Source organism: Rhinopithecus bieti, unplaced genomic scaffold (genome assembly GCF_001698545.2).
Source record: "Rhinopithecus bieti isolate Rb0 unplaced genomic scaffold, ASM169854v2 scaffold_45897, whole genome shotgun sequence".
Lineage (NCBI taxonomy): Eukaryota > Metazoa > Chordata > Mammalia > Primates > Cercopithecidae > Rhinopithecus > Rhinopithecus bieti.
Window position 1 is genome coordinate 202,339 of NW_016818649.1, and position 20,722 is coordinate 223,060.

The 20,722-nt window shown below is 38.2% G+C and overlaps 1 protein-coding gene across 1 annotated transcript; it reads left to right on the forward strand.

Moving 5' to 3' along the window:
• Positions 1-2,191: 2,191 nt before the first annotated feature.
• Positions 2,192-12,174, forward strand: NEUROD4 (neuronal differentiation 4). The gene is made up of 2 exons (XM_017857360.1): positions 2,192-2,562; positions 8,598-12,174. The coding sequence occupies exon 2, from the start codon at positions 8,607-8,609 to the stop codon at positions 9,600-9,602; it is 996 nt and encodes a 331-aa protein (XP_017712849.1). The 5' UTR covers positions 2,192-2,562; positions 8,598-8,606; the 3' UTR covers positions 9,603-12,174.
• Positions 12,175-20,722: the final 8,548 nt, after the last annotated feature.

A 20,722-nucleotide genomic window follows, 5' to 3' on the forward strand; every position in this document is an offset into this window, starting at 1 on the left:
ATGGTTCTTACAGGTTAGCTCAGAGCTTTACAAAAAGCAGCAGAGAAGGAAGGAAGGGCTGGGGATTGGCCCTCTGGCCCAGGAACCATGTGGGGGGAGGAGAATGCATGTAAATGCCTTATATTCTCCTTTCCTAGAGCAGTCACCACCTCTTTTCCTTTGCTGACAGCACACACCCCTCCTGCTCCTTCCTGCTCTCTCAAAGTTGAACAGCTAACTGTACAACTATTGATGAGTTGTGACGAGGGTGACCCTGATGAAATAGATTCCACCCATCCCTCTGCAGAAAGCGGCTCTTAAGGAAAATTTGGCATTCACAATTCCATCCCCATTCTTCAGGGGTGTGCATGTTCATGCACGTGCGTGTGCGTGCACACACACACAGTTGAATGTATTTTGAAGGCTAATCCTATTGTGTCCAGTCCCTTACATCTGTCAGAGAAAGTAAGGAGTCCTGCAGAATGTTTTATCCCCACCCTCATCTTTGTCTCAATATGTTCACCTTTCCGCTAATCTGCTGTTACTCCCTGCCCCTGAAAATTTCAGGCACCAGTGCCATTAGCTTCTAAACATCCATGGACAAGGCTTTGAGGACACAAAGCAGGAGATCAATTCATTCAATAAGCGCTCATTGAACAATGATTAAGCACCTCTATCCTAGACATAAGTTACCTCATAGATAAATTTCCTGTGGTCGAGGAGTGAATTCTGATTTGTTTTTTAGAAATCTGCTATTCCTATCACGTGTTGCTTAATTATTCTGAAAACGAAGTTTATTTTTCTGAGCAGATATTTTTCTGGATAGGGATACAAATAAAGATAATGAAGAGATTAAAGAGCTCACATGACACTTTTTATCAGAATTAAAACTAACAATTTTCACACTTAAGATACTCTTTTCAACTTTATGAGCAATGAAACTATCTTGTTTCAGCTCTCTACAACTTTCCTTGCACACAGGCGTATTAATAGTTTTTCATCTCTGTTTGATACACGTGCTAGTTATGTTGTTAGATCACATGATTCTCAAAAAGCCGGGGATACTCTGGTTTCTTTTCAGAAAGAAAGATTTTGCCTTTTGCCAAAAAGCCTGAGGAATTATCCTTCAAGTCAATTTCTAAAAGAAGTTGAACTTGGACTCAGAATTCTATGAAGCTACTGATGGAAAAACTTAAGTGATCAGCTCGTTTTACAGATACGAAAACTGATGAGTGAAGTTGACTTACTCAAGATCATTCAGCCAATTGCTTAATCTGAGCACCTTTCTTTTTTCTTCTTGGAAACACAAGATGATTAGAAAATCTTTGGTATCTTAAGCTCACAGTCATTTATTTTTCCTTGGTGAAGTTTTAAATAAGATAGTATGAATATCCATATATTTAAATTATTCCAGATGTAATTTTCTTTCTGTATTCTAGCAATTTAATTCAACCTTCTAATACCAAAGGAGTTTTAGGAATTATTATGGGCTTCTCTTCTAAGCTCATTACTACTTAAGGGGACTTTTCTACGTGAATGCTTAATGATGTATTTTGAAAACAATAGTGATCTTAGTTTGCAACTTAAGCAACTAAATGTCCTTAAAATATAGGATTTTATTAATTTCCTTTTGTTTTATAAATTTCAAGTGATCAGAAAGTTGAAAGAACAGTACAATAAGCTTCATCTATATTCACAAATTAAAGTTTTAATAGAAGTAGCTTTCACGTGCTGAAAAGGTGGGAGAGACAAACTTCTTCCTTCTACTTTTAGAACTCTGAAGTTTAAAAGCCAAAGACCCCAGCCCACATGTGTAAGGAAGCAGCCACTCATGCTGTGTCCTTGACACGCATCTTTCTCCCCTTTTGATTATTTTCAGACGTGGGTCAGCAGATTCATCTGCCCTTTTTAGCTCTCTCCAAGTCTATCCCCAATTTTCTTTCTCCATTCTGCCCATACTACTCCGCTGCCATTTCTTACCGTTTTAATCACAAAGGTTTCCAGTCCTCTTTTTCTTTACTCCTCAACTTCAGCAACTCTCCTCCCCCACTCCCCTTCCACCAACCCCCAACTCTGTTTAAAGAAACAAACAGGCGGCAAAACTGGACCTGGCCAGAGGAGCCTTTCAAGTGGGCGTGTCTTTCGGCTGGGGAAAGGGAGGAGTTAGACTCTGGGCAACATCACTCCTCCCTGGTCAGCTGGGAGAGCAATCAAAACTGCAGCAAGTCAGAGGCTCCGGCCAGAGAGCAGGAGCTGCCCAGAGGCTGTGGTCCTGAAAGCTCCTCTGCGGGGAGCTAACCAGGGAGAAGAGGTACTGAAGGGCGACTAAACCGGCTGCAGCAGAGTCATCAGCCCGAAGGCGTCCTAGAGGAGCATACCGAACTCCAGGGAAGGAGTAGAATAAGGCGCAGCCAGAGAAACCAGACCCGGTGGAATCTCTAAGAGGTAACAACCGGGTTTAACATGGATAGCTGAAAGCATCTCTTTATCCTACGATCTGGATGGTCAGGGAGACTGGGCTCTCTGACTGTCCTCTAAGACGCAGATTCACAGAGTTCACTCCAGGAACTGCCAGTGACCGAGGTGAGCCAGTGGTTGGGGAAGTAAGGCGGCTAAAGTTTCTGTGGGAAGTTCCCACTCACCTAGAGGAGTAGTTGGGGTGAGGAAAGTCTCTTCTGGGTAAGGCAGGAGGAAGTGGGACTTAGAAAACTTGGAATGTGAAAGCTAGTGAATTGGAACACTTAGGGAAAAATATAAACATTTTAAATAATTTTATTAAATTGTATAGCACTTGCCACCCAAAGTAAAACACATAGACACTCACAGTCATTTTAATAAAGTGAAGATTACAGATGATCTCCCCCAATTCCCGTAAAAGCCACTCTTTCATTTTGCTAGTGGTGAAAATGTCAAAAAGTTTAACTGCTTTTCCAAGGTGGCCCAGCAAGTAGGTTGGAAGAATTGACCCAATCCACCACTCTGCTCACAGCATTTTAGGACTATGCAAGGACGGAGGGGAGGCAGGAAAAGGAAAACAGAATGAGGAATCAGAGAAGACTGTGGAAAGTCCTCGGGGTAGATTCTCACCATTAACTATTTGGTTTACTAAAAATACTTGAATAGTTGGCATGGGGTGGGGGAAATTTCCTTTGCTTCAGCTCTTTCAGGTGGGAAATTAGAAGAAAAAGAATGTCCAAGTTTATTTTTCCTTTCTCTGCTTCACACTCATCATTTGCCCACGAAAAAAGTATACTCAGAAAATACTAATGAAATGTAAAATACCTTCCCCCACCCTCATTTTTTTTGACAGACGAAGCAGAGGTGAAATGCTGAAGCACATGGAGGGAAAAGTAAGAGACTGAGTAACTTCTGTTTACTATTAAGATGTGAGGCAATGGCACCTGAAGTATTACATGGCTTTGCTGGACAAAATGTGTGTGTGTGTGCATGCATGTACATACATGTGCACATGTATTAATAAGGGGGAAAATAGTAGAGTAGAAAAGAAGAGCATAGAACAACCTACTGGCTTTTTCCAAGCAGTACAACTTGTGAAGATCCTGGTCTGGATTCTGTCTTTTTAGTGCCAAGACTATGCAACTCCGGGAAAAGAATTTAGTCTGTTTAGTTCTTAGATTTCCTAGAAACTGGGCTGGACAGCCTCTATTCTGTTGTATTTAGTCATCAGATCATAAGGTAAAGAGATTATCACCAGCTTTTAAGAGGAGAGACACCATCTAACTATCACAAATCCACATGTGAGTTCCCCTTACCTATTAATTAGTTGAAACATCTCCACAGTAAATAAAAAATTTGTAAAAGTGTAGAAAGAATTCCAAGACAGCTTCACATAGTAGTAGTGCTTAATGACTTTGGCTCTAGTAGTAAAAATATTGGGTAGTAACAATCATTGCCTAAGCAAACATTTTGCTATAACAGATCTAAAATTTTAAAAAATATGAGAAATATTTTGAATTAAAAATAATTGGCTAAACTTGAAATTTCACTGAAGAATCCTATAGAAAGAGGAAAATTCTGTTATATTATGTAGGTATAAAAGAAAATCCAAATGCCAAATGGCTAAAAATGGACTTTATAAGATCAGAATGTGTTTATGTATATGTGTAGGGAAGGGCCAGATTCTGGCCCTTGAGCCAGTATTCATTGATTTTTGTCATATTCAAATCTACTTCCTATATAATTTGTGAGCTAATTTCTTTCCTAGGAATTGAGGCAACCTTAAGATGGTATATCGTGATGCTTTGTGAGATAGTGCTGCAGACTTTCTCAAACAGCTTCTGTGAAACAATTGCCAACCCTCACATTGGCATAGCAATTTTACAAAGTACTTGTGCTTGCGTTATCTTCTTGTTTTTCATGAAAACTTCTAAATGATGTAGGAAAGACAATCTTATTTTCATTTTGCCCTAAGGATACAATAATTACAATAATTTTTCTGTGCTCATTTAATGAGTGAGTGATGAAAGAGTCTTCGTTTCATGCTTCTTTCAGTACACCTCTGAGATGGTTCCTTAACAGGCTGAAAGCAACATTAGATTTAGGTACTTGTTCTGGAGAAAACTGCATTGAAAATATTTAGGTGAAAAAAGTCAGAGAAACATTCTTCTTTATATTTCAGAAGTCTTGGCATTCACTGCTTTCACTTCTCTTTGATAGACACTGCATATTGCCCTCAGAGCTCTGCCATTTGGTTTTGGTGGGAAAATTGTATTCCCAATACAGAAGGTTCATGAACCTGAAAATGTATGTGATTGAATAGGAAGGTCAAACCAACAGTTTTCTCCCAATTATAAAATAGAATGAAAGTTTTGGAGCTAACTTCCATCTTAAATATGATGGAAGAGTTCTAGTCAACTCAGTGGAGGCAGTTGATAGGGCTTGGTTTCCTCACCTCTTGCAGCAGAACAGAACCTTTGATTTCAGTTTCAATAGGAGATTGGAGGAGTAGGTGTATTTATTTTTTCAAATTTTTTCAAATAGATGTTGAAATGAAGTCATTGGCTTTTGTTGACATAAAATCAATATTAATAACAGATTCAAATTGTACCTACTCTTTTCCAAGTGGCCAGAAAAATTCATGGTGATGTTTAGGAGAACAAAATAATACTTACATGAAATTCATGATGTATGACACTATTCAAAATGCTTCAAATATATCACCTCATTTTATGCTCCTAATAATCCTATGAGGTAGGATTGTTATTATTCTCATTTTAAGGAGGAGGAGACTGAGGCAGATAAAGGTTATGAAAGTGGCCTAAGTTCATGTATCTAGTGAATAGTGGAGCTGAAGTTTGAGTCCAGGTAATCTGACACTGGAGTCTGTGCTGTCTATCCCACCATGGGAAAAATGACAGGCTACTGAGTAACTGTCAGATGATTTTCTAAACCAATCAGAGGTAATATTCAGATAATAAGAGACATACTAGTTGATACAGTCTGTTTTATTATTCATCTGTGAGAAATAATTTTTATTTTTGGATAAACAAACGTGTGTGAATAATTAGATAAGAAAACCCAAGAAAAAACAGGAAATAAATATATAGATGTTTAATAGCATTTACAGCTATAAAATTCTTTATTATGTCTTTATTTCTCTTACAAGAATCACATAACCTCTATGTTAGCCTTATTTTATTAGAGGAAATGGAAGAACAGAGAACTTTATGTAATGAGTTTGGGATCAACAATCCAGGAATTAGAAGAATTGGGACTAGAGTTCACATTTGTGTTATTCTAGCTTCCATTTTTTTGAAACCATACTATATACTCATGGGATTCTCTTGGAAGTTAATGGACCAGCACCTATGAGAACAGAGGGAGTTAAATTGGAGCCATCTATGTCCTTCTCATGATTAGTAAGAGGACAAAGGTGAAAGAAAACTGGTTGACCTTTTCATTACTTTGGCCAAAGCCAGTTGATTCTTTGTGTTTATACCCACCAACAAGCTGATTTGAAAGCAGCTCCTTGACTCTTACAGAAACCATTAAATATGTTAGAGGTAAAAGGTGGCCTATTCTATCCTCCCAATCTCACTTATTTTGATGTGTGCGAGTATTGACAGACCTTAATAAGAGTCCAGAGGTACAGAGGTAGGGATAGTGAAAAGGCTAAGTCCCCAACTAGGATGGTGTTCAGATCCAGAGGCAATTCGGGAGACTCTCCTGTCTTGCACCTTCCTTCTTTCCTTCCTTCTGTCCTTTTCATGCATCTCACTATGAGCCAGTGATAATAATGATAATGAAGATAAGAGAATGAAGATAAGGAGAAAAAGGGGGATGATGAGGAAGAGAGGGAGGGGGAATATATGGGTGAAAGCAACAAGAGAAACGTTTCGAAGATGAAGAAATCCTGGAATACGAGTGTTAAAAGGCACCTCAAAGAACACCCTTTGGATGATGGTCACTCCTGCTGACTTAGTTCTATTGCTGTACGTCTCCTGAAGCCAAAGTGCTTTCTTCCTGTAGCTGTGATAGAAGAACAAGGAGAAGAAAAACATAAAACCTAAGATGTAAAGTAAGAAGAATTGATTTTATGTCCCACTCCACCAGCACTGTATCTTTGCATTTCCATCACTTAAACTACCTGACCCACAGTGACCTTGAGTATAAAACGAGCATAACAATTTCTATCTCCCTCAAAGGTTTGCTATAAGAAACATATGAATTAATGGATGCAAAAGTGCTCTGTAAACTTTAAAATGCTATACATTTATATATTATAATTATAATTACATGGGGAGCATTAGGTTTCCCAAGCCCACTCCATCCTTTTTGGCCTTAGAGTGCACCTGCCTCTGGAAGAGCCGTGTTACTTTAACAGAAAGTTAATTAGGTTTTTTACCCTCCCTCTGGATATCTGCCTGAGTTAGAAGTGCAGCTCAGCACACAAGCTCTATCATCCATATTAAAAGTGGGATTTTCCGAGTTGGCCTGGGCAGCCAGTTGACCAATAGGTTCCAATGTGTGTTTTCAATAAAGCTGCTTACCCAGGAAGCCTTATTAAGTGAGTAAGTCAAGCTGACATGATTTCCGTGCTGATTAACATGAAACCTAGGCTGTTTTCACAGTGCAGTTACATTAATTATTTATAGGAGGTAAATGAGGTTACAAGGAAAACAAGCTCCAATTACCAGAAACAAATCAAATAATATATCTTTATTTTTAAAAGCTACATACTAATCCCTGGGTTCATTGATTTGAGGCTCAAGCTTCATAGAACAGAAAACGTTTGTTACATTCTCCTCTTTCTCATAATAAAAGGTGATAGTGGGTTTAATATTTCAAAGAGTAACTGGTAAACTGGGATGCCCCAATGGGGCTTATCAGATACTTTTATTTGGTAAACCATATGCCTAAAAATTGCTTAGCAAGCTTTAAAACAATTCAAATTCTTCCAGAATTGAATGCAAAATGTTTACTAAATCACCAGCCTCTTCTGGTTTTCAAATAGTGAATTTTGCATACAAAATTCTGATTAAACAATGTGTTAGTGAATTAAAGTAGTCAGGCTATTCCTGTGTTTGCCTGAAATAGTCCTCACTTGTGTTAGCAGTCACTATATTCTGTTCCACTAGTTCCACTAGTATTTGTTCCAGATTTTTCATTTTAAACAAAGTATTAATATAGTAGTTGCACTAAACCTTGGATAGGTTTGGTAGACCACTGGCTGCACTCCTAGCTGTTGCCATGGTCTTGTCTGATGGTGTGAGATGCATTTGCAAAGAGTTCTCACTTTAACATACGGGCAAATTTGAAAGATGATCAGTGATAACCCTCCTTTCTTTTCATGATCCTTTCAAGATGCCATGTCACTAACACTTCTAACATAACTCACACTAGACAGAACACAAAGTGCTTACTGAAAAACAGAATGCTCCTCTGGTGATAGTGAGAGTAATATTTGATGGTCATGTGTTGGACCAGCCAGTTGTGTCATGGGCAACTTGAAGGAGATGATTGAGGCCACCAGTTAGCAATACTGGGGAGAAACATGGGTGTTACAGGCTAGATGGATGTGAAATGCTTCTAAATACAAGTTGAGTAGTTTTTTGTAGAACACATACAAAGTAGTCTGAACGATCTTGCTACAGTTTTTTATTTTGTATGGTGTAAATATACAACAGTGTGCTTATTTGACTATTTGATGGGTTTTTGTTTTGTAATAATGATAATTATTACACAGATATACTTATTTTTAGCACACTCTTTCACTTTCAGAAATATCTCTATTTGGACAGTAATTTATATACTCATCTCATTTTTCCCCTTTTATATTCTGGATTCTGGAAGGAAAGAAAATATATCTTTGGACTCGTATCTCAGTCATTTTGTATAAAATGTTCATGAGATTAAAATCTAAGAATAAAAGAGCTAGGCACTAACACTACAATGAATAATCAAGTCAGTTTTCCTTTACTATAGTATATTTTCTTATAATATGCCATAACTAAAGAAGTATTTTGGGAATTTCTTTCAGTTTTGGATTTGTCATTTAGAATGGAAGACTTGGACAAGATAATTACATATAAAAAAGTTTAGTTTCAAATAAAATCAGGTACTCACAGGAATTAACCTTTGATACTTCCCTTTTCCAGAGACTGGAAATGTCAAAAACTTATGTGAAATCCAAGGAGATGGGAGAGCTAGTCAACACACCATCCTGGATGGATAAAGGTCTGGGTTCCCAAAATGAGGTGAAGGAGGAAGAGAGCAGACCAGGTACTTATGGGATGCTCAGCAGCTTAACTGAAGAGCATGACAGTATTGAGGAAGAAGAAGAAGAGGAAGAAGATGGGGAGAAACCTAAGAGAAGGGGTCCCAAGAAAAAGAAGATGACCAAAGCTCGCCTTGAGAGATTCAGGGCTCGAAGAGTCAAGGCCAATGCCAGAGAACGGACCCGGATGCATGGCCTGAATGATGCCCTGGATAACCTGAGGCGAGTCATGCCATGCTACTCTAAAACCCAGAAACTTTCCAAGATAGAGACTCTTAGACTGGCCAGGAACTATATTTGGGCTTTATCTGAAGTTCTGGAGACTGGCCAGACACCTGAAGGGAAAGGCTTTGTGGAGATGCTCTGTAAAGGACTCTCTCAGCCCACAAGCAACCTGGTGGCTGGATGTCTCCAGCTGGGCCCTCAGTCTGTCCTCCTGGAGAAGCATGAGGATAAATCTCCTATTTGTGACTCTGCCATCTCTGTCCACAACTTCAACTATCAGTCTCCGGGGCTGCCTAGCCCTCCTTATGGCCATATGGAAACACATCTTCTTCATCTCAAGCCCCAAGTATTCAAGAGTTTGGGAGAATCGTCCTTTGGGAGTCATCTACCTGACTGCAGTACACCCCCTTACGAGGGCCCACTCACTCCACCTCTGAGCATCAGTGGGAACTTCTCCTTGAAGCAAGATGGGTCTCCTGACCTAGAAAAATCCTACAGCTTCATGCCACATTACCCTTCTTCAAGTCTAAGCTCAGGGCATGTGCATTCAACTCCTTTTCAGGCTGGTACCCCCCGTTATGATGTTCCTATAGACATGTCCTATGATTCCTACCCCCATCATGGTATTGGGACCCAACTCAATACAGTCTTCACTGAGTGAGGCAGTTAAGTTCAATGTTTCAGAGAATGACGTGGAGACATTTTCCATAATTTGAGTGGTTGAGCTAAAGATTCAATGACCTTAAAGGATCCCTATGGATACATATAAAAAAATAGTTCAAGTCCATTTAGGCTTTCTTTCATCTATCACCTCTTTTCTCATCACCTCACATTGCATTGATTTCTTTATAGGGTCCTCAAGTGAAAATATTTGATGATTTAACAACCATTTGAAAATAGAAAAGAAGACCTGGGCCCTATTCCAGTGGTGCAAAAAACTCATTGCATAATATATGCCAATTAATTTACTATTTCTGGCCTTTGTTTATTTACTAGCAATTGTAACTAAACAAATTGTATTTATATGAGGCAATTGTTCTAAGTCCAGATGATTTCTAAAGTCCTTCACAGTTCTGAAATTCTATAACTGTAGTGATCACTCCTGACAACTTCTTGAAACTGAAAGAACAGAGAAATAATAGGAAAGGGATGCTATGCATAGAATGATCAAATTGAGTTATCAGAGGGAACACAAAGTGCATATCTCTTGGCTCACAGAATGCAAAGTTTGTTTGGGTTTAATGATAGGACTTCTTTGTATCTATTGAAAAGTAACTCCTGGAAGCTAAAAGTCTAACATGGCTGTCACTGTGAAGAACAAAACATGTTCTTTAGAGATCAACTCTATTTGTTATTAGACTAAAAGTTGAACATATCTTCCTTATGATTTGAAGAACCATAATAGAGAATCATAATAGAGGCCTCATGCCAACTTTATTCTTGATAATATTTCAAAACCATTTTTCTCAGTACTAGACGTAGGGCACACAAGTCACTGAAGCCTCAGACTCCTACGACTAATGGGACATATATAAGTCTTTTAGACCATGACCTCCATAACCAGAGGGCTCCAGAACTTCTGATGCAGCTCAGGTGCTGCTGTTAGAATCAAAACACAACACAGGTTTATATTAAAGAGCAATAAAATAGCTATTGGCTGTAATAACTACCATAGTTCAGGGACTCTCTCTAGCTCACAGTTGCCCATGGGAAAACCAGTGGATTTTTTTTTAAGCAAGATGAATTTCATGTGGTTAAACATGATTAAAACCATCCACCTCTGTCCACACCAACATATTTTCCAGAAGGACAAGCACCAATCAACTTATTGACCAAGGTTAAATTTTTCCAACATATATATAGTCCCTTATCTCTCCCCCTACACTAGCTGTTACCTCTTCCTCACTTCTAAGATAGAATATGTTATTACATATTGTAAATAACATTTCAGGTGACCAAACTTAAGGATGCAGAAATGAAATACAAGGTCGGTGAATATTTTTACCAACTATGTCTTCATCACAGGTTTAACCCAATTTGCAGAGTGCTTATTTTTCTTTATGTAACTCCTCTTTCCTTTATATCAACACTAACTTCATAAAGCTGTATTTTTTTCAGAAAATAAGACCTGAGAAATTTTCCTATCTTGTTCAATCTGCCAGGACAGTTATTTAAGTCAAACCAGAGCCTGAATGACTTATTTGATAGTAGATTAGGTCCTGCTCCTGCCAGAAAGGATACGTTTAGCATGCAGGGTTCATCAATAGGGCCAATTAAAAAAACGATAACACATATTAGTATGTCATTTTCTATAGCTCAGCTATCCCCTAAAATCTGCCAACTATACGTGTATCTTGTCTGTTCACCTCTCTTATTTATTATCTCCTTACAGTATAAGTTATTTTTTTCCATTTTGCTCTCAGCACTTACCCTGCTGTACTTTGCACCCTTGGTTTGTAAATTCACTTGAAAGTAGCCTTGCAGAGAGATCTTAAGCCCCATCAGCCGCCAAAGTGGTCCCCCTCATCACAATCTGCCCTAGAGGAAATTGGCAAGTAAAATGACGTACAAAGCCATAGTATGTGCTTTCTGAGTGTATACTGAACTTATCTTTGTGAAGGACTGTGGGAGGGTCCATCCTCGAAGCTAGCATTTTCTGGCATTTAAGTTTGTAGATAATCAATGTTGTCTGAGTTATTTATTAGATATTATTTATTTTATTTATTTTTCTCTTCCTTTCACGAAAATTCTTTTAGCCCCATAGATGTGCTTGGAAACTCTTCCTAAAATTTTATTTGGAAAGTAGCTCACAATTTTGCTAAGAACTGCTGAGTTTTGGAGAAAGGGGAAAGGAAAAAATAGAGAATTACCTCTGTGATAATTTTATAAAAGCAGCAATAATTTGAATGGCTATGCAAGTTAATGTTTTTAGATTATTTTCTTCAGTCTAAAGTGAGCCAGAGTTATTCTTTACTAATCTGCTGTTTATGCCTTTGGGGAGTATGGTAGCCATGAGCCAGGCCTCCCTGAAATTGTACAGAGGGATTTTATAATTGAATTAAAATGTAGGAATGCAATAGCTTGTAAAGAGCCTGCTCTCCAACCTAGGGTGGTCTCATTCTTCTGGAGGCTTTTTTAGATAAAGTAAAATAATTGTTTAAATATTTTGTTTAAAATATGACTGTTTTTCCTTCCTTTTTCCTAGTAGAAATAAAGCTGTAAGTCTTATTAGATGTTGTGTTGTGTTGTTAGTCTTCAGAACTTTCATTCACTCTCATTTATTCATTTTCTTGGGCTCTATCTGGTCTCTCAGGAGATTTACACATCCCCTAATTCAATTGATCTTGCTAGAATATTCAAAATATGCAGTTAGAAGTCTAGAAGCACTGTTCTCTGCTACTCATATAATCAAGTATAAAATCTACAGTTAAGAAAAAATAATCTTACAGATTACAGGGCTATGGGCAGTCTAAGCAATCAAACCACAGATAAATGGGAAGATGTGCTATTATCCAAAGTAGGTGGGCTGACCAAGCTTTCAAAAAAATTATGAAATATGTTTTTTGACAACTCTTCCTCTTGATTTTTTTCTTTCAGTTTTCTCTAGTTAAAACTTTCCAGGATCCCTTCTTGCATGTGTAAAATGATGATAATAAAGAAATAATAATAATGATATTATTAATAATAAGTATAAATAGAAAAGTTAATCAAGGTAGGGACTTGGCTTAAAATATTTAAGAAACAAAAATATAGCATAAAAGTTATCTTTCCACCCCTATCTTCCATCTCCCAGTTCCCACTCTCCAACTAGAAAATACTTAAACATTTTTTTAGCTTACTAGTTATCAGAGACCTTTTATGGATATATAAACAAATATTAGGTACAAATATTAAGGTGTATTATTCTCTTTTTTTTCTACAAATGGTAACAATATAACACATTTCTGCTTTTTTTTTTTACATTTAAGTACAAATCTTGGGACATTTTTAATAACAGTTTCTTGATTCTTTGTTATAACTGACTAGCATTCCATACTAAACATAATTTATGAAATTGAGTCCCATAATTTAGAATTTTTTCAGTCTTTTGCAATATCAAATAAATGATTATGCACACATATCATTTGACACATTAAAAGAATCTTTACTTTGCAAAGAATGGTCCAGAGGGGCAAATAGAAACTGAGAGATAACAACAACCCCATCTAGCAGATAGTGGATGCTTACTACGTAGTGTCACATTTCTAAGTGTCTTACACGTATGAATTCACTCAATCCTAAAGCCACTCCTGTAAGGCGATCACTATTAGTATTCCCATTTCACAGATTAGGAAACTAATTTGTTTAGTTTAGTGAAACTAAACAAATCCTGGTGGAACCAGGATTGATTTGAGCTAGTTGATTTTTCCAGAAGATTTGAAATGATCCTCAGTAGCTGTTTGCCTGGTAGGTATATGAGGATGTCATATCTGTGCAATGCTGGAGCCAGCGAAAGTGGAATCACTATTTCACACTCCTCAAATTGTGCTTTACATATGATACCCTGTTACATCTATGACCCAGGCTGATCGATGTCCACACTCTGCAATAGAATCTGAAAGAAGGTCATCTTTCCCTTGATAGAAGCTCAACTTTCTATTCGACTTTGCCCAGGTAGACCACATAGTGTAGGCCAGATCACAGACCAATGCCCTGTTGCCTGAAAGTGCCCATCTTTGAGAAGGCTTAAATCCATTGCAAGCTTTAATCTCACATACCTTAGAATTTAAGAAAAATGTTTTAATCGGGAATTATGGATATGAAAATAACAAAATATTCTATCAACATAGAAACATCCTATCTTCAAGATTATTTTAGAAATCTATATAAATTTGGGGTATAGTTTGGTGCAGTAATTACAAGCACTGACTTTAGAATCAAATAAATAATACTTAAGCTATGCCATGCACTGATTGAATGATCTTTATTAAATTGATTAACCCTGCAAAGCCTCAGTTTTCTTGATTTCTAAAAATTTTTATAAACAAAAAATAGTTTTATAGGTGCTAATGTTTTTTCTACTTTTTCCCTCTTTGGCGTTTATTATTATTAATAATTGACACAAAATAATTGTACATATGTATGCAGTATAATGTGATTTTTGGTACATGCACACAATGTGTAATGATCAATTTGAAAATAGCAATCACAATAATGCCTTCCCCTCAGGTCAATCATGGTGAATTAATTGAAATAATACATCTAAAGCACATAGCAAGTATTTAGCAAATGGTAATTATTACCATCTATGTTCTATTAATTATTCTTTGGTTACAATCATGTTACCTTTTCTATTTGCCTCCAATATATGGCTAGGGGAGTTCTGATGGTGACAACGGCAGGCTTAGGGAGTCCATAGAATTATTTAGAGGGTTGAGTCAGGCAGACTTAGATTTGAAGTTAACTGGCTGAGAAGTCCTAGGCAATTTATTTAACGTCTGTGTTTCAGTTTTCTTCTTTATAAAAAGGGCATACAGTACCACCAATCCATAGAGTTGTACGAAGATTAAAAATGATGATAACGGCAGTGAAGTGTTTATCTGAGGTTCTGGAACCTGGGAAGCACTTTACTCTTATTGTTGTTATTATTATTGGGAGTAGAGCGAGAATTGGTGAGGTAATTGAGAACCAGAGAAAACTATAGATTCTTTTCATTTAAACAGTACATAATTTACTGGAGCCAATGACAAAATTCAAGTCTATTGGCCAGTATTCCATACATTGGATATGCCATTTTCCAACTCTTCATGGGGACAGTTTAGACAGAAATCTTCCAGAGCAAACTTTCTGAATTTGGAATATAGGAAATATGAAATTTTCTTTCTTTTCTAAAATTGGCATAGAGTTAAAAGGAGCCTTGTAGTAGCTCTTTGCTGTCATCTGGCTTCAGACTATGTAGAGAAAGAATACTATTACCTCACAAATATATAGCACTAGGTACTTGATTTCAATTTAATTTTTTCAAGTAGTAATAGTTACTGGGAATTTCCTCTAGGCCAGGAACTAAGCCACTCTGTCATAACTAAGGAACTCTGTCATAGCTGTCAAAATACACACAACAATAAAGATGTTTTGTCAATGCCTTACATGTAAGTAAGTGAATTCAGTTTTTAATTTGAACAAGAAGATTTTAGAAACCAATAGCTAGAAACTCAGGGGAAGAGGAAATTTCTGTTTATTGAGCATCTTTACCAGGTACAAGTCATCAAGTTAAGTTCTCCATATTGAATTAGTCTTCCAAATAAACCACTGAAGTAGGTTCCAGATGTTGTAGAAACCTACATAGAAATGTGCAAATAAATATGAGAACATGGAAAGTCATGTAAATCTTAAAAGTGCCTGAGCTTCTATTTTCTCATCTATAGAGCGAGATGATCGTGCCATTAGACATCTGCAATTTCTCTCGTCTTAATATTTTAACAGTTCCATGAGCAGCTAATGTCCATTTTCTCTCTGGCACAGAAGCACAGGCACACATTCTTGGAAAAAGAGAGTGAATAAGTGATTGAGTAAAAGCTAAAAGATAAGGCAACAATCGACTACAGAACATTAAAATCAAGGTGGTATTTGGATGCCTTGTGTGGTTTGCTTGCTGGTCAGCTGTCTTAAGGAACTGGGGTGCTTTCAGTTTATCTATTCAGAAGACAGTTTTCTGGGCGATGATCTTATTCTCTAGAGACAACTACTCCAACATGTTTAGCAATGAAAAGGCTTAAATCCACGTTGAGCTAAAATAACTTTACTATAAATCAAATTGAGGAATTGTACTATTCCTAGAATTTTAAAATTGCCCCTTTTCCTTCCTCAGTTGGAAATAATAGGAAGATGTTGACTATATTGTTTACTTCATTACAAATACAGTAAGTTCTCAGTTACCCATATGAATAATTTCTGTTGAGGATTATGGAAGGAAAATATTTTATATAAAGCTTGTTTCTCCATGTCAGCTGACATGTTTCTAATTTTTGTTTTTCTTTGTGTGTGTAGACACACATATTAATGTATGCATATTTGAAAAAATACATATGAAAGCATATAGATGTATGTTTGTTTATATAGATCCATAAATACATATATTTGAAGATGTATATTTAAACACATACACTTCAGTACATGTTGAATACATACACGTATGTGTGTGTATATATAATTTGACATATGTATTTGCACTCTAAAGTCAAATTGAAACACTTTTTGTATCATTTAATTATTGGCAACTCTACAGGCTGAGTTCTTTCTTTTATTAACTCAGTGTTAATAACTGAGGTAGAAGGTTAGGCAATGAGAAAGGAGGTGGAGGCAGAGAAACAGGAAGTATATATGCTGGGGTTCCAGTTTTTTCCATTGAGATAGACCTAGAGGGGCAGCCTGGTAATGGAAAACATTCTTCCTTGATCTAAGCCTGTGCGTTCTCTTCCTTTGAGAGCTGGCCTCTGAGCTGAGGCAGATCCAGGGCAGGCGGGCACGTGGCTGGCCCACTGAGGGCCGGGAACAGCCGCAAGCTGCTCAGGGACTTGGAGCACACTATCCCCTGGCTCCTGCTCAGCCCACTGCTGCCAGCCGGCAGCTTCCCTCCTGCCAGACCCCTGGGCATGCTGATGGGAAAGGCACAATTACTTAATCCCTGCCCAGGGAGATCTGGGACACATGCAGACAGATGGAGGACCAGGGGGATTCAGAACTATTTAGTATTGGAGGAGCAAAGGAGACAGGCCTGGGAGCAATGGGCCAGGCTTGAAAGGCAGTCCTGAAGCCTCTTTTCTCCAAGCAACTCCAAGGCAAGCTGTTTTCTCACCTGAACAGAAGCTCTGGAAGAAAGGACCTAGACCTTCCCTGAGCTGCTGGCAAAAAACCTGAGAAAGAGCATTGACCTACAGTGTCTGGGTTTGCACAAACAATAGAAGGTCACAGACAGGTACTGAGGAAAGCAGAATTGAGGAGAGTCAGAGCTCCAGAAAGGCCCATATAGAGGGGGCAATACGGAATTAGAGATACAGAGATTAAAATAGCACATGCATGAACTCACCACACGCATGGATTTAAGAGTGAAACTGCTGTTTCCACATCTGTCTCCTCTACTAGTTTATATCCTTTCATGTTCCTTAATCCTCACTCATGCATTCTCACACTCACTGCCAACTGCCTTGGTTCAGGTATTCAGTATCTATCTGTCTAGATTCATGTAATAGTGTTCTTCCAAACCTCCAATCTTTTTGTACCCAGTATCTCCTTCCTTCTACAATTCATCCTAACTGTCTGTCTTAAAACAAAGCCATGACCATGTCATTTCTTTGGTCAAAATTCTGCATTGGTTTTCTCATCATTATAGAATGAAGTTCAAACTTCCCAAGCTAATATTTAACCTGCCTTGTCGCAACTGGTCTTGGTATACACTTCCAGGCATATGTATACCACACATTCTTTTCTCACTTTCCTCAGAAGCAACACATCCTGCTTATCCACCCTGTTTCACCACCCTACATACACTTTTGTGTTGCCCACATGGATTACTGTTCCTCTAATCAATATGAAGTGAAATTTTCCCTTACCTTTGTTCCTGGCAACACCTTTCCCTGGAGTGCTCTCTCCTCTATCTTCATGTACTGAAACTATGTCGATCCTTCAGGGCCTAGCAAAAATCTTTCTTGATAAAGCCTTTACAGACTACACCTGTAAGACTCATTGCCTTCTTCTTTTCCAGTTTAGGGAATTACAACAATTGACTCTAAGAGTGAAGCTACTATTTCCACATATAGTGAAGCTGCTATTTTTCCTCTACTGGTTTATAAGCTTCTTGAGAGGAGGGGTTGTTTTATCCACTTGTTATATTGACAACTGCCAGTGCAATCATGTGCACACAGTAAGGAAGAGATAAAGAAAATTTGGGTGGATAATCAGGTGCTAGCATTGTGATGTTACAACATTTTAACAATCTTAAATAACTTTGGGAGAAAGTGTTTTCTTTTCTGCCTTAGAGAAGATTACAAGGAGGTTCAGATAATGTCCAACTCTACTCAACTCATAAAAAGGGAGTGATGGAAATTAGTATCTAGGGTTGTTTTTAAGTCAGAGAGAATTTTGCATTAATATATGTGTGAATTAAAAAGAGTAAACATGGCCAGGCGCGGTGGCTCACGCCTGTAATCCCAGCACTTTGGGAGGCCAAGATGGGTGGATCACCTGAGGTCGGGAGTTCGAGACCAGCCTGACGAACATGGAGAAACCCTGCCTCTACTAAATATACAAAATTAGCCGGGCATTGTGGCGCATGCTTGTAATCCTAGCTACTTGGGAGGCTGAGGCAGGAGAATCACTTGAACTGGGTAGGCGGAGGCTGTGGTGAGCTGAATAGTGCCATTGCACTCCAGCCTGGGCAACAAGAGCGAAATTCCGTCTCAAAAAACAAAAAAAAAAAAAGAAAAAAAAAGAGTAAACATTTCATGAGTTTTGTCTTCCCAATGTCCACTAAACTATTGACTATATTAATAAGAATAACTTAGGTTAAAAAGTTTTGCTTAGACAAAGTAAGAGTGGCCAGTTGAAATCATACAGAGTAAAACATAGAGACAAAAACTACTAAAGAATCAGAACTTTCAGAAATGAAACCAGAGAAACAAAAATAAGACAACATCAAAGCTGAGTTGGGGGAGGGAGAGAGCAGGAAACCACAAGAGGAAGTTTGAAAGAAAAATAGAATCAAGGCAAGAGAAAAGATTGTGGGTGTGAATTCTTTAGTAGGGACATCTCATGCATTTTTAGGTGTTGTCCCAGAGTGCCAAGGGCTTCCATGAAAGTAGGCGGAAGGTGAGGAAATTCCTATCAGGGAATAAGAAGCTGTTGCCTCTGTGTTTCTCTGGTGGGAGCCATGTGTCTTGATTCCTGTTGTACCACAAACCCTGGGCACCATGATTCTCACCACCAAGCTTCTTTGAGGACGGTCCCTTGTTATCTGTCTTCAGAGCAGCCGAAAATCACATTCACTTGTTTTGGAGAAGAACAAAGATTACCAGTTTCCCAAGTTTTCTTATTCACCAAAAGACTTATTTTGAAACATGAAAGTTTCTGTTTGGTTACTGGATATGTCTTCTTTTACGAGAAGGCACAGCAAACACAACATTGTTTAGTAATGGTGTGGATGAACACATTTTACTATCTCCCACAGCCATTGATGGTCTCATGATATGTTTTGAGCTGGTGTATCCAAAAAATTCTGTGTGAAATCCTGGTTTCCCATTGACTTTGGGCAACTAAACTAGAACTTCAAAATCTTTATCTGCAAAATGATGAGAATAATATCTTGCAGGTTAAACACTAAATATAATTGGCATAATACATGTGGCATGAGGCCTGGCACCTCATTGGTGTTTAACAATCAGTAGTCATCCCTTTCTTCTTCTTCATTATCGTCATCACCATCATTCCCTCCTATGTGGGTGAGATCTCCATCACACTGGTCTGGTGGAAACAGAGACTAATGCAGAGGTGGACTATTGAGAAAAGGTGACCCATGGGAGTAGAAGCAGTATTGAGTAATGATTAAACCATCAGAAGGAATTACTGGGTTGCAGTCTGGAGTGTGTGACTCAGCTGGAGTCTGAGTACAAAGGTCCCTAAGCAGAAGCATCAGGGACAGACAGGGGGCAGCTGATACTGTGCCCACAGTTGGCACAGTCCAACAAGATATTTAAGGATAAATGGAAAAAAAAATCAGTCCTGAGAGAGAGCACTGCTGAACCATGTTGCCCTGTTTCTGAGCAGCAGCTGCAAGCAGAGCTAGCAGCTGCAGCTGTTCTTGGAAGCCTGGATTCCCAGGGAAAGTGGGCATCAGGCAAAGCAAAAGGGAGGGAGAGGCAAGCACAGGGTAATACCTTGCGTTCCCAGGATGGGAGATTCCACTGCACAAAAATAAGGGAACTGGGCAAAGAGGGAGGTGTGAGGGATGACAACGACTGGGCATTCTGAATGTGAAGTGATGTCGATTATTGAAAGCAAGCTGATGGATCCACAGGAAGAGCTAGCCTGGGGATCAGGACCTTTCTTGCCATTTATATCTTCAGAGTGCTACATAAACATGGACCAATAATTACTAACATGAAGTGAGTGCTAAGCACGTTCAGGAAATGTTCTTAATCTTTTATAAATGTGAAACTGTGTAATTCTTACTATAATGTTATGACGTCTGAGGCACACAGGAGTAAAGCAGGCTGTATAACCAGCTGTATAACCAGGCTGTATAACCAGCAAGTGTCAGAGTCAAGATATAACCCCAGAAGTGTGACTTCTGAGCCTGCATTTTAATCCATCACTCTCAACCAGATCTGTCCAATAGAGCTTTCTGCAATGATAGAAATGTTCTATGGCATTGAGCACTTGAAACTTGGCTAATGCAATGAGGAACTAAACTTTAAATTTTATTTAATGATAATTACTTTAAATCTAAACAGCCTTATGTAACTCGGGACTATATAATGGGCAGCACAGCTTTATATTGTCTCTCTAAAGAGGCAGATCTCTTTACGAATCTCAGTTACTAATTTATTTTCTATCTGAAAATTGTGGGATTGTACTCAGGGATGAGAAATACGTGAAATGATTCCGACGAATTTATCTTTACCTTCCCGTATAGATACTATGATTCAAGCATGAGTCTCTTTACTACTGAACCTAGACATTCCTCTGAATCTGTCATAACAGAGGACTCTAGGCAATTACTGTTAAGAACTTAGACTCTTTATTTGAGAA